This window comes from Biomphalaria glabrata, chromosome 5 (genome assembly GCF_947242115.1).
Source record: "Biomphalaria glabrata chromosome 5, xgBioGlab47.1, whole genome shotgun sequence".
NCBI classification, from domain to species: domain Eukaryota; kingdom Metazoa; phylum Mollusca; class Gastropoda; family Planorbidae; genus Biomphalaria; species Biomphalaria glabrata.
In genome coordinates, this window is record NC_074715.1 from 46,500,312 (window position 1) to 46,513,287 (window position 12,976).

At 33.2% G+C, this 12,976-nt stretch overlaps 1 protein-coding gene across 17 annotated transcripts in view; it reads left to right on the forward strand.

Annotated features, from left to right (window-relative positions):
* LOC106068869 (tyrosine-protein phosphatase Lar-like) overlaps nucleotides 1–11,886 on the forward strand; it is a 267,560-nt gene extending 255,674 nt beyond the window's left edge. For 16 of the 17 annotated variants that reach the window (XM_056030085.1, XM_056030094.1, XM_056030096.1 and 13 more), the window contains 14 exons: nucleotides 55–281; nucleotides 1,108–1,259; nucleotides 1,795–2,093; nucleotides 2,247–2,345; nucleotides 2,793–2,912; nucleotides 3,223–3,377; nucleotides 4,067–4,352; nucleotides 4,448–4,541; nucleotides 4,923–4,999; nucleotides 5,129–5,263; nucleotides 5,456–5,581; nucleotides 5,751–5,905; nucleotides 6,256–6,391; nucleotides 6,507–11,886. In XM_056030085.1, the coding sequence (XP_055886060.1) occupies nucleotides 55–281; nucleotides 1,108–1,259; nucleotides 1,795–2,093; nucleotides 2,247–2,345; nucleotides 2,793–2,912; nucleotides 3,223–3,377; nucleotides 4,067–4,352; nucleotides 4,448–4,541; nucleotides 4,923–4,999; nucleotides 5,129–5,263; nucleotides 5,456–5,581; nucleotides 5,751–5,905; nucleotides 6,256–6,391; nucleotides 6,507–6,575 (2,130 nt within the window). In that variant the 3' untranslated portion in view covers nucleotides 6,576–11,886. The remainder of the gene's footprint in view (nucleotides 1–54; nucleotides 282–1,107; nucleotides 1,260–1,794; nucleotides 2,094–2,246; nucleotides 2,346–2,792; nucleotides 2,913–3,222; nucleotides 3,378–4,066; nucleotides 4,353–4,447; nucleotides 4,542–4,922; nucleotides 5,000–5,128; nucleotides 5,264–5,455; nucleotides 5,582–5,750; nucleotides 5,906–6,255; nucleotides 6,392–6,506) is intronic. The other variant, XM_056030091.1, reaches the window with a different exon arrangement.
* The last annotated feature ends 1,090 nt before the right edge of the window (nucleotides 11,887–12,976 follow it).

Below are 12,976 nucleotides of genomic sequence, written 5' to 3' on the forward strand. Positions count from 1 at the left end.
TTGGCTTTCTTTTAAATTGAACTTTTTTGACTTGTTACCATTTCCTTGTATCAGCGCCTGTACACATCCAGTGACTTCAGCACTGAGATCGTCTTTACCAACCAGCCCCACCCGAAACCTGACCCAGATTCAGGTCCGGACAACCCTAGGAGCTATGAGAATGATACCCCCAAGGATTTTGATGCTGATGCCAGTGCCCTGTTGACCATTGTTGCCCCAACTTGCGCTGGAGCTGTGATTGTGATCATTGCTTGTGCTGTCATCTGTTTCCTCTTGATGAGGTAAGATAGTCACTCACAGTAGTGCTCTACTGAGGACATTGACTCTTAAACTCATTCAACTTTTAAGTACTTTTCAGTGTGTCTATAAGAGGATAGTCCAAAGGGTAAATTAGCTGTCATTTCTCTCAGGAAGCGGGAATACTTTGTGGCACCTAATGATGCATTGTGTGTTTTCCACAACACTTCTACATTGTTTCCAGTTTTCCCACAAATCAAATCAAGAAAAAGACTTACAACTTTCCTCTGAACTCAATTCAAAAACTATTTTTAAAAACTTACTGCAAATTTAAGTTTAATGTTTGCCTTAAAGTGTTAATATATGATTATGGTGACAAAAATGTATAATAAATTGACAGCATAGACTGTTGAAAATGTCTGCTGTAATAAATTATTCTAAAATATTTGTAACAAAGCATTACATTATAAAAGTATTTGAATCTAGTCTTCAGAGTATGTAAAGATATAGAATGAGATTTATATTTATTTTGAATAGCTGAGTGTAAGTCTAATGTAAACTTACTAAAATACTGTTGCCTGCTATTCTCAACCTTATTTTGTTTAGAAGGTCCTTTAATCCTCACACTTTTTATTATATTGGGGTTCTCATCTGTCCAGTGTTTTTTTTTTACTAGCACTGTTAGTCAACATATTTAGATGCCCCTTCGAATGTCCTGATCTTCAAGAAATAATATAGCTACTAATAGAATATAACTATAATTCATGAAAAAATATGCTTAAAAGCTGATGGATACATGGGAACCCTGTATACTATGCAAGTTATCTAGTTTAAACTGACACGGCTTTATCTCTGTGTTGATGGGGAAAGGCCTTCTCAAAATTATAACGCTATTGAATCCAGGAAGAAGGGCAAGTCCAAAGGTGAGCTGCTGGAGCCAGAGGCCAAGGCTCTGATGATCGAGCCAGCGCCTTATTCAATTGACCCAGTGGAAATGAGGAGACAGCACTATCAGACTCCAGGTAAGAACTGTCACTGCATCATAGAAATGCAACCATATAAATGCATATAAATGAAAAGCTTTGCAACAATGCATGCCTTAAAATAAAATAAAACTTTTCATCCACTCAGTGAATCAGTTTGTTGGCAACTTGAAATCAGCAAATCTCTTAAAAATGTATTGGTCCTTGTGGTTGGTCCTTGTGGTTGGTCCTTGAATGCTATAATTTCTAATATATGGATTTTTCCAGCTCAACAGAATAGCCTCATTGACACTCTAATTAGACATATTGAGATGAGATCATTTTATAATTAGATGTCATTTATGTTATTTCTTGTTGCACTCAATGTTCACTGTTTATAAAGAATTCCCAGGCTCACCATGCCATAAAAAATTCACTATATTCACTTCTCTTTTTAAAAAGTTAACAACTTATTCACTGATACATTTTAATCTGCAAGTTTGTACTCATAAAAAAAAAGATTTGTATTAATTAGCTTGGATATAAATAGCAAATCTTTTTACTTTCAAAACCTTTAACGTTATTATTTATACAGCTATGATAAGTCATCCACCTATTCCCATTGAGAGACTTGCAGAGCATATTGACAACCTGAAGGCCAGTGACAACTTTAAGTTCTCTCAGGAGTATGAGAGCATTGAGCCTGGTCAGCAGTTTACTTGGGACAACTCCAACCTAGAGGTCAACAAGCCCAAGAACCGCTACGCCAATGTCATAGCTTATGATCACTCCAGGGTCATCCTGCAACCAATGGAAGGTGTGCCAGGTAGTGATTACATTAATGCCAACTACATGGATGGCTACAGGAAGCAGAACGCGTACATAGCCACTCAGGTATGAAATTCTAATTCAAGTTTGGTTTAACTGTTACAAAGTAGAAAGCTAATGTTTAAACATTTTCCTATTAAAGACATTGTATTGTTGTTTGATTTTTGTTTCAAAATAAAGTGTTCAAATTAAGTTCTATATGTATTGGATGTTTTTCAGGGTCCATTACCTGAAACTTTTGGAGATTTCTGGAGAATGGTTTGGGAGCAGCGGTCAGCCACTATTGTTATGATGACTAAACTTGAAGAACGTTCAAGGGTAAATGCATCTATTTTTTAAAACATGATATAGAACTTGTTTTATAGAACTGTAATGCTCTAAGCATTTTAGTAAGAAAAAATTTTTTTTAGAGTATTGTATATTTTTATAAAACCAAAATAAATTTCAGTTGAATGGATTTTTCATTATAATTATTAAATATAATAATTTCTTTTTACTTTTAAAAAACTGAAAAGATATTTATAAGCCTTAAACTGTTTTTCTTTGGAGCGGGTAGTCCTAGAACATTATGAGAGAAAATTTTAAAACTTCATACATTATACAAATATATATATATTTTTTAGGCAACATATTTTATAAAAGAAAAAAAAAAAAATTTTTTTTAGTTCATAATTAAATCATTCAAGTTAATCTACACCCAATGTTTTATTGTAGTTAATAATTAAATCATTTAATCCAATCAACCTACATGTTTTTAATGAGCAGATCAAATGTGATCAGTACTGGCCATCACGAGGGGCTGAAACTTATGGCTTGATGCACATACAGCTGGTGGATGTGACTGAACTAGCAACTTACACCATTAGAACTTTCCACATGTCTAGGGTGAGTCATTCCAACTTTCTGATATATGTTATTTTCATACAATAAATTATGCCTCCAAGCAATCTTAATTGTCATCAAAACATCAATCTTTATCTGAATTACATTTGGAATATTTATTTTTTTATTTACTTTAACATTTTTAACAGGAAAAGTATTTGAAATCTAGGCTACTCATGATGTCTATTAAGAAAACAAAAAATGTGGAAGTATTTTTTTAGTTTTAATGTTCAATCAACATAATTCATCAAACTTCTAAATGTACATTAAGGCATATATTTTGTTCAACTATGAAATTATTTCCAACCTCCAGTATGGTATCTCTGAGAAGCGGGAAGTTCGACAGTTCCAGTTCACTGCTTGGCCAGACCACGGTGTACCAGACCATCCTACTCCACTGCTCATGTTCATGAGACGAGTAAAGGCCAGTAACCCACCAGATGCTGGATCAATCATTGTTCACTGCAGGTAATTTAAGGCTTTTGATGGTATTTCCCTCCTGTAAATTTTTATTTAATGTAACTTTAATTTCTAGTTCTTGAACAGATGTCTGTCTGTTCACACTTGAATGATCATGGAACGAATTGGGCAGAATTTCTTAAGTAGTTTAAAGGGGGGAAAAATATATTGAGAGAATAACAAACTTGTGTGTCTTCTTCTTGTATTGAGAGACTATACTAATATCACACATCAACTATCAAATTAGAACATCTCACTGTTATGATAGGAGGCAAGGTGGCTGAGCAGGAAAGTGCTTGGCTTCCTAACTGGTGATCCTGGGTTCCAATCCTGGTGAAGGCTGGGATTTTTTTTATTTTAGGATCTTGAGGGGCCTCTGAGTCCACCCAGCTCTAATGGGTACCTGACACTAGTTGGAGAAAAGTAAAGGCGGTTGGTTGCTGTCCTTGCCACATGACACCCTTGTAAACCTTAGGCGACAGAAACAGATGACCTTTACATCATCTGCCCTACAGACCATAAGGTCTGAAAAGGGGAACTATACTTTTTTTACTGTTAAGATAGCCTACATTAAAAAAAGAATAAACATTCAAGCTAGAGTTTCATAATTAATTTAATTTTTTTATTTGTAACCCAACGTAAAAATGTATTACATATTTTATATGCTAATTTCTGAACCTCAATCAATGTTTATCCAGTGCTGGAGTTGGGCGAACTGGTGCTTTTATTGTAATCGATGCCATGCTGGAAAGGATTAAGCATGAAATGACTGTGGACATCTACGGCCATGTCACATGTCTACGGGCCCAGCGCAACTACATGGTGCAGACAGAGGACCAATACATCTTCATCCATGATGCCCTGCTGGAAGCTGTCCAATGTGGTAACACAGAAGTCCCCGCTAGAAATCTAGCGGCACATATACAGAAGTTGACTGCCCCTGAGCCTGGTCAGGCCATCACTGGAATGGAACTAGAGTTTAAGGTCAGTTATATCTACTTGTGCTGTTAGATCAAGAAATATCAAGAGCTGACAATTCTTAGATCCTAATCTAATCCATGTTTTTGTTTGTGCTACAGAGATTGGCCAATGTCAAAGCCAGCCCCAACCGATTTGTCAGTGCTAACTTGGCAGTGAACAAATTCAAGAACAGACTTGTGAATATATTACCATGTAAGTTTTGCTTAATGAATTATGTTTTGTCAAACAATTGTTGAGTTAGTGAAAGAATAAGAAGTGAAAATACAATGGGATGAAAAATGTGATCAATAAGTTGATGTAAACCCTGCTACTAGAGACTAGTTCTACGTGTTTACTGTGGAACCAGTTGTAGCAATCTACCATTCTTTAGTCATAGAATCAAAAGATAATCCAGTCATCTGTTTGTTTGTTAAACAGATATCATATGTAAGAATACAAAAACAATTCTTCAATATTAACTTATTAAAAACATTTGTAGCATTCTGATGGTGTGTTTCCTCCGTCTTGCTAAACTTATTGAATAGCTTAGAGAGTTGCTAGAATAAAGACACATCTCTTTCATTCTATTCACAGATGAGACAACTCGGGTCTGTTTGCAGCCCATACGTGGAGTCGATGGATCAGACTATATCAATGCAAGCTTTATTGATGTAAGATTCTACAATCAAACTTGATTGGATAAGCGTTAATTCAGTTGGAATGCATAATTATTCTTTTGAGTATCAATTTTTGTTTGATTGTTTGACACAAATAAAGAAGATTATTTTCCACGTCTGCAGGGTTATCGCTACAAGAAGGCCTACATAGCAACACAAGGACCATTGGCTGAAACAACAGAAGACTTCTGGAGGATGCTATGGGAGCATAACTCTACTATTATTGTCATGTTAACCAAGCTTAGAGAAATGGGAAGAGTAAGAATGATCTCCCTTTTTTTTTTTTGTTTCTCTCTCCCCATCCCCCCCACCCCCCCCCCTCAAACTATTAAAATGAAGCAAATTATACAAGCTGATACAATTTGATTCATATTGTCATTTTTTAAAATTAATGTTTGAAACTAATAATCATATTTTGGCCAATCTTTTATTTAATATACAATTTCCTAGGAGAAATGCCATCAGTATTGGCCCAGTGAGAGATCTGCCAGGTACCAGTACTTTGTTGTGGACCCAATGACAGAGTACAACATGCCTCAGTACATACTTAGAGAGTTCAAGGTCACAGATGCCAGGGTGAGTAGGTGCTGCAAACGTTGAATTAAAAAAAAAAAAAAGCTTCTTTCCTAATGTAGTGTGAATATTTTTTTTTATTATTTCTTCTTCCTATAATTTCTATTTATTAATAAAGAAAACAAATTTTAAACCATTTCTAGAACTCAATAATGTACCTTTGTACTTGTAGGATGGCCAATCCAGGACGATTCGACAGTTCCAGTTTACTGACTGGCCTGAACAAGGTGTACCTAAGTCTGGCGAAGGGTTTATTGACTTTATTGGCCAGGTACACAAAACTAAAGAACAGTTTGGCCAGGAAGGTCCTATTTCAGTGCACTGCAGGTAAGTCTACGCACATCGGCTATTAAAAATGTCCATAGGCTATTAAAATTGTCCATACTTCACCTTTTATATAGCATAGACAAGTGTGTCAACTTGTACAGTTAAACACTGTAAAACAACAGAATATTACTTGTCATTAATAAAACAGAAGCATGATGTCTATGTATATATTCTCATGGCTCATTTAGAAACTGAAAATAGAACTTTAAACCCCAACATTGAAACAGTGGGAAATAATTTAAAAGGCATCTTCTCTAGAGTCTCTATGATATATTGTGCTGGTCTAACCTTGTTTCAATATCATCCTTCATTGAAATAAAATTAAATTTCTACCATTTTTTTCTTTTCAGTGCTGGAGTCGGACGTACTGGTGTGTTCATTACTTTGAGTATTGTTCTGGAAAGGATGAGATATGAAGGAGTAGTGGACATGTTCCAGACTGTCAAGATGTTAAGGACACAGCGACCAGCTATGGTCCAGACTGAGGTCAGAAAACTAGTGACACTAGCTAATTAGTCTATTTTAATAAACTGTTTACCATTTAAATTTTCTTTCACCAGTTTCATCTAACTTTGTATTTATTTAATTTCTATTTATACAGGATCAGTTTCAATTCTGCTATCGGGCAGCCCTGGAGTACCTTGGCTCCTTTGACCATTATGCCAACTGAAATCATAACCTGCATGAAGAATCCTTGAGCCCTGGAACCAAAAGAGAAGGAAAAATTCACAATTTTGTGTTACATTGGCTCCAGATTCTAATTGTATCAACAACTTTTGTGTTACATTGGCTCCAGATTCTAATTGTATCAACAATTTTTGGTTTGTCATCACTATCAAGTTTATAAAGTCCTCAGCTTATCAAAAGTATTTCTTGATTTTTTGTCTCATACATGGACTGTATAAAAATATATGAATTATGAGAAAATGGAAATGGCTCAACATCATATTTCTGAACATTTCAATTCATGTGTGACATAGTTTGCTGCAATGTTTCAACTCATGTGATGTGTAGGTCACTCCAAATTTTTAATGTGACTTGCATCACTGTGACATTTCTATTCAAATGGGATGTAGGTCACCGTGACAGTTTCTGTGGAATTAATTTCATTATTTGGATATTTTTTTATATCACGCTGGATATTGAATGATGAATGAAGAACAAGATTACTATACATTTGTACAATGTGATTAGAAGCAACTTTGTTGAAATACAAAACAAACTTGTTCTACGTTTATGGATAATTATTCCACAAAAGTTGTTTTAGTAAAGGATATATTTTGAAAAGTGAAAAAAAGGGATTTTAATCTTGGTTCAATGACTTTTATTCTTTAGTTGTCTATATTGTGGAAATGGAATTCATTTTGACCATTTGTTTGCAATGTGTCTGTGCATTCACTAGTATGGGATACAAAGGTATATATACCAAGTATTACTTTATCAGCAGTGTCACCCCTTAAGACCAACAGAACTCAAGTGGATGTACATTTATGTTTTCATTATCATTACTATCAACTCTAGGAAAGAAGTGTAGAAAGCAACAAAGTGTTTTCTCTATTGTTTCCTTAAACAGGAGGAATGCATATTTTGTAAAGTATGCTTCACTTTATCAATCTTGGATAATGGATGAGTTACAGCATATGTCCAATGCCTGGATTCAATGGATAACTAGACACCAAGAGCAAAACAAGTTGTGGATATAAGACAATTGGGATTGAATTGCTGGACTATTCACTATTTGTAGAATAAGTTGTGAAATAGACCAAAAGTTGATGTTGACTGCAAGCAGTAGTGAGACAAACTATTCGTCACACTATTTGCTTGAATACTGTGTGACAGTACAAGGCTAGACTTGGTTTGTAGTTGCCACTCTTTTTGATTTCTCTCCTGAGAATGTTTTCTCCTGTACATTTTTACTTTTGATTTTCTGTGTTTTCATTTCTTTCTATGATGTCCTGCATAGTCTCCCCTGGACACACCAACAGAGTTGCAGATGTAGTAGTCTCATTTGCAGACACTTTATGACCACTTGAGTGGGTCAACACAGTGCAATGTTTTGTGAAATAAAAGTTTGTTGTTTTCTGAAATCTTCATATTTAGAAACACATTTGTTTATGTCAGTTTTGCATTTTGAGTTTATTTTAATCTTGATATTTGCATCTGTTATAAGCATGAATTTATATATTGAGAGATATGTCTGAATCTTTTTTTTTCTAAAGATCAACTTTTTTTAAAAATTTAAATCAAAATGTAACAAAATCTGTTCACATCAAAATTTAAAAACCAAAAAATGGCAACTAATACTTCAAAAATATAAATACAAGAAATTTTGTTTATATATTATATCAAATTTAATATTATTGCTGATGTATCAGTGGTTTAGAAAAATCCATCTTATTATCTTAAATACAATTGATTTTATACAGGTAGTTTCAAATTGCCTCAACTACAAAACCTTTCAAGAGAAGGCCTAGTAATGTGTTGCATCATACAAAAAACAAAACAAAGTTCTTAGCACTAACTGGCTGTTTTAAGATTGAACTATCTCTCTCTGTTTTGATACGTGTGTGTCTGTCAGAATGTTACTATGACATGTTAACACAAGAAAGTGTTCACCCAAAGATATAAACATTCATTCACTCATTCATTTGTAATTGAGTCACTTTGTCTATGATTCTCCTCAATGGATACACTGATGTAACAAACTAATCTCACAAATACAAAGTCTTTATTTTATTGTTTCTCTTCTTGGTTTTGAACTGTATGAATAATACATTGTATCAGTCTTTATATTTAGGCATACACAATTGGAAAACTCTTTTAGAAAGTGAACTAACACAAGAGCAGAACATATTGTCCAAATTTGTTCATCCTATTTGAATATTGTAAATCAGTTTGGGTTAACAGTGTCTACACTTGCAGTTGTCAAGTCGTTGAATTCTTGTCATATATTTATTAGTCGCCATCTTCAATATTTTAAAAAAGTAATTATTTAGTTCAGATATTCAAGCCTTTGTTGAAGTTTCCTATTTCAGTTGAGCAGTATTTCATTATAATATTTTGTTCAATCACTTTCATTCAATGTTTCTACGGTGCAGTGTTTCAACTTCAGCTTTGTTTGGGTCAAAGGTGATAAGGTTATAGGTTACCCACTTATGACACCATTTCTGAGCTGTGTTTCTGTCCGTATATATATATATACATATTTATTTCTAATATATATATATATGAATACTTACATATTACATTTGTACTATTCAATCTGACATCACACGTGTATTATGTTTCCGTCTCGGAATTTGTGTGAGCACTGACCTGTAAGCCAAAGCAAAAGAAACTCAAAGGGAAGTTGCTTTGTTGTCTCAGAACTTGCCGTCAAATGCAGAACCTAATCCAAGAATTGCAATGCAATCTTTTTTGACAAATAGTCTTGTAAGTTTGTACATTGAATTCTGTACTGATTTCTTTTTTTTTTTTGAATGATCAACATATGCTGGTCAAGTCATGCCCATAATTTCATCATGTTTTTTTTTTGTATTCTTTTCTCATCTTGACATTGTCATCAGTTTTAGATTTTTGAGTGTTGCAGTGTGTGGATATTTTGTTAACATTGCAGCGCTATATCCAATATTGGTTATCAATATCTTACACTAAAGAGAATCTTAATTTGTATCAGTTTTCCTGGTCAGTTGTTTCGTACTAGGCATTCAGTCATATTGACCAAACTACTAGTTTTATTGTGACTTTCTTGTTCATTAGAAGCTTTTTTTTTTTAATATCATAATTATTGTAGATTTCGTCTAAGAAAATCAAAATATTCAGAAACATTTTTTGTTTATGTCCAAGACCATCCCTCATTCTGTGCTAAAATATGTCTGTATCATATGGCTGTCAATAAAAATCTCATGCATTTGGTTTTACAAGTATATAAGACCATCTTCTTTGGCCATCTCCCCCCCCCCACCCCTCACCCTCCAACAATTGAAAACTGTTATATTGATTTTTTTTTTGTATTATACTCTTTATTGTTGTTATCATTATTTACCAGTACATTCAATAACAAACCTCTGACCTTTATGCTTTTTATGTTTCTCTTAAAGTTAAAATGTAATCAATTAACTTCATTATGTTAATGGAAAGGGTCACATCCAAACTAAGGGTCAACAAGCCTGTGGGTCCCCATTCATTGTTTTGTATTTAATGTACAGCTGGGCATAGCAGGGAGGGGGGGAAGACAAATGTACTCTACGTCATAGAATGTGAACCTAAATTTACATCTGGAACTAAAGATTTCTGTGGTTGAGGTGTAGCACAAATTAAGGGATAGGCTTAAGACTGTGGGTCATTGAACTCAATTGTTATATCTCTCTACAGTTTATATGCTCTTCCCTGTCATCTAATTGTGTGACTATCAAATTAAATTTTTAGTTGATAATGAACTTTAGCTTATTTCTATTCAAAGTTTAAATTCTTGATGGACTCCATTTGAAAACTGTTTCTTCTGTAGTGGTCTCACATTTTTAGGAAAAGATCTTTGACCTAAATCAGACTATTACCTCAGAATCAGAAACCTGAGTCTAAAATTAGACTATTACTTCAGAATCAGAAACCAGAGTCTAAAATCAGACTATTACTTCAGAATCAGAAACCAGAGTCTAAAATCAGACTATTACTTCAGAATCAGAAACCTGAGTCTAAAATCAGTCTTACTGTTGAGTACTTGTTGTAGCCAACTGAATATTTATTTCTTGAAATTTATTTTTTTTCAAATGCTAGAATGTGATGAATATTCAGCATTTAATGATTTTTTTCATGATGAACTGGTTTAAACATTTTAATATTTATCACATCACAAAATTTAGGTGTGACCAGGTTTTTTGTTCAATTTTGTTATCGCCAGTTTGTGATTAGTTGAAGATTGTTCCGTTAATAAATCAAAATGTATGGAGTCAAGTGGATTCTTTACAAATGTTCTACTTTTCATTCACAGTCAGAATGTATTGTAGTGACTTTTTGTTTTTAATTTTTTTTTATAAAATTCATCGTATCTGTTAAATTTATGGCTTCAATTTGAACTAGTTACTGTAATCTATACTCTAATAGTCCATCAGTCCTTAGTCTTCATTTATGGTAATGTTCGTTGATGATTTAGCTGATCTTGAAATCTGGCCATCCGTTTATTGTTTGTTTGTTTTTTTACATAAATATATGAACTTGAAAGTTCACCCTGACACACAAGTAAATGAAACCAAATGGATGTTGTCATTTTTTTTTTCAAATACATCTACCATAAGGGTGTGAGATTTCTAATGTGCGATTGTTGCGTTTTCAGCTTATATTTATTCTGGACATGCATCACCCCATTCGATCGTTATATATGTGGTCTCAGCTATTTATAGACATCTTCATTTATTAACTTCTTACAAAATATTACTGTACAGTTCAACTTGAACTATGTGTATTCTAGTGTTGTACGAAACATCTCTAAAGGCCAGTCCACAGCCAGTCACTAAGATACACTTGTCAATTATCAGTAAACGAAACATTGAACTTTAGTATCTTCCACCCGTTACTTATAATAAAAAAAAAGTGATAAAAAAATTATTTAATCACAACTTTTAAAAAATAAGATTTTTATTTTTTATTCTTGGATCCTGAATACTATTTAAACATTCTTAATTTAGGGTTAGGGTTTATTTAATTTACTTATGGCAGTATCCTTATGATTGGTAGACTTGGCCTAATGAGACTATTATTCTTGACATTGTCATCCTATTAATGTTGCCAGTATTGGAAAAGTCAGTGACTAACTTTGTATGTAAAAACAAAAACATTACAAAAAAAAAAAAAAGACCAAGTTCAGTGTTTCATTAATGAGCTCAAAAAGTTTTGAACCAATTAATTTCTCATTAATTTCTTCACCCAATGAACATGTGAGTGAGAGTGGACAGACTATTCTCAATAAAACATTTTGACAGACATTTTTCTGTTTTGTCTTTTTCTGATTTCAATGTTTGTTGTCAGATATAAGTTTTTGTTGTTTTTGTTTTTAAAGTGAAATACTATTTAAGTTATAGACATTTCTCCTAGGTCATGACCTAGCTTCTTATGCCCTGACTGACCTCCCCTTAAGAAGAAGATCATAGCATAACATCTAAACCCCTAACAATCATTTTGAAAATGTGAAGTACATACAACAATGAACTTAACTTCATGAAGATTATATGCTACTGAAGTATTTCAGTGCGTTATCTTTAAAGCTTTCTGTAGAAAAAAATTCAGACAACTGAAGGAATTCATTTTCTAAATATCATTTGAATGTTCCTGCAGAGTTGGAAATCCAGCCATGAATTTAAAGTAAAAAAAAAAAAAAGCTATTTCCTATTTATGACTTTTTTTTTTTTTTGAGTTGTTCCTGGATGCCTATCAAGCAGCAATGAAACCTCTGAGAAACTCTTAACAGTATCCTCTTAAAAATGCCCTTCCCAAAAGAATGTCCACATAAGTCATGTGAACCAAATTGCACTGAGCCTGCTAAAAACAAAACATGACAGAATGGGGACACTTCATTACTATTGGTAGCATTATCTTTGGATGTCTTCTACCTTGGGGGAAGGAAATTCACCAGAACTATTTCAAAGTAGAAAAAATGTGTAAGGTATTTAAAAATGAACCATACACATATGAAAAATAGAAAAACAAAATGTGTTGAGTCCAATACGTAATCTTATGTCAATTTGCTAAGTCCAATAATATCAGATCAAATATAGGAACTGAATTTAAATTTTGGAATTCTTGATCAATTTGCAGAACAGAGTATTAATTATTTTATGTCTTCAGAATGTAAAGCTTGTGAGTTTGAAGTTTATCTCAATTATAAAACATTAATGTGTTCACCAGATTTAAATCTAAATCTGCATGGCTTTAGTCCTACATGTGGAATCTCTTGTACAATGCTACCGTACACACTATAAGAAAGGTTGGCTTTAGGCCTAAAGTAGACTGAAGTTTACTTATTTTTGTTGATTTTGTACTTGATTAAAAAATGTTGAAATAGAACATATAATTTAA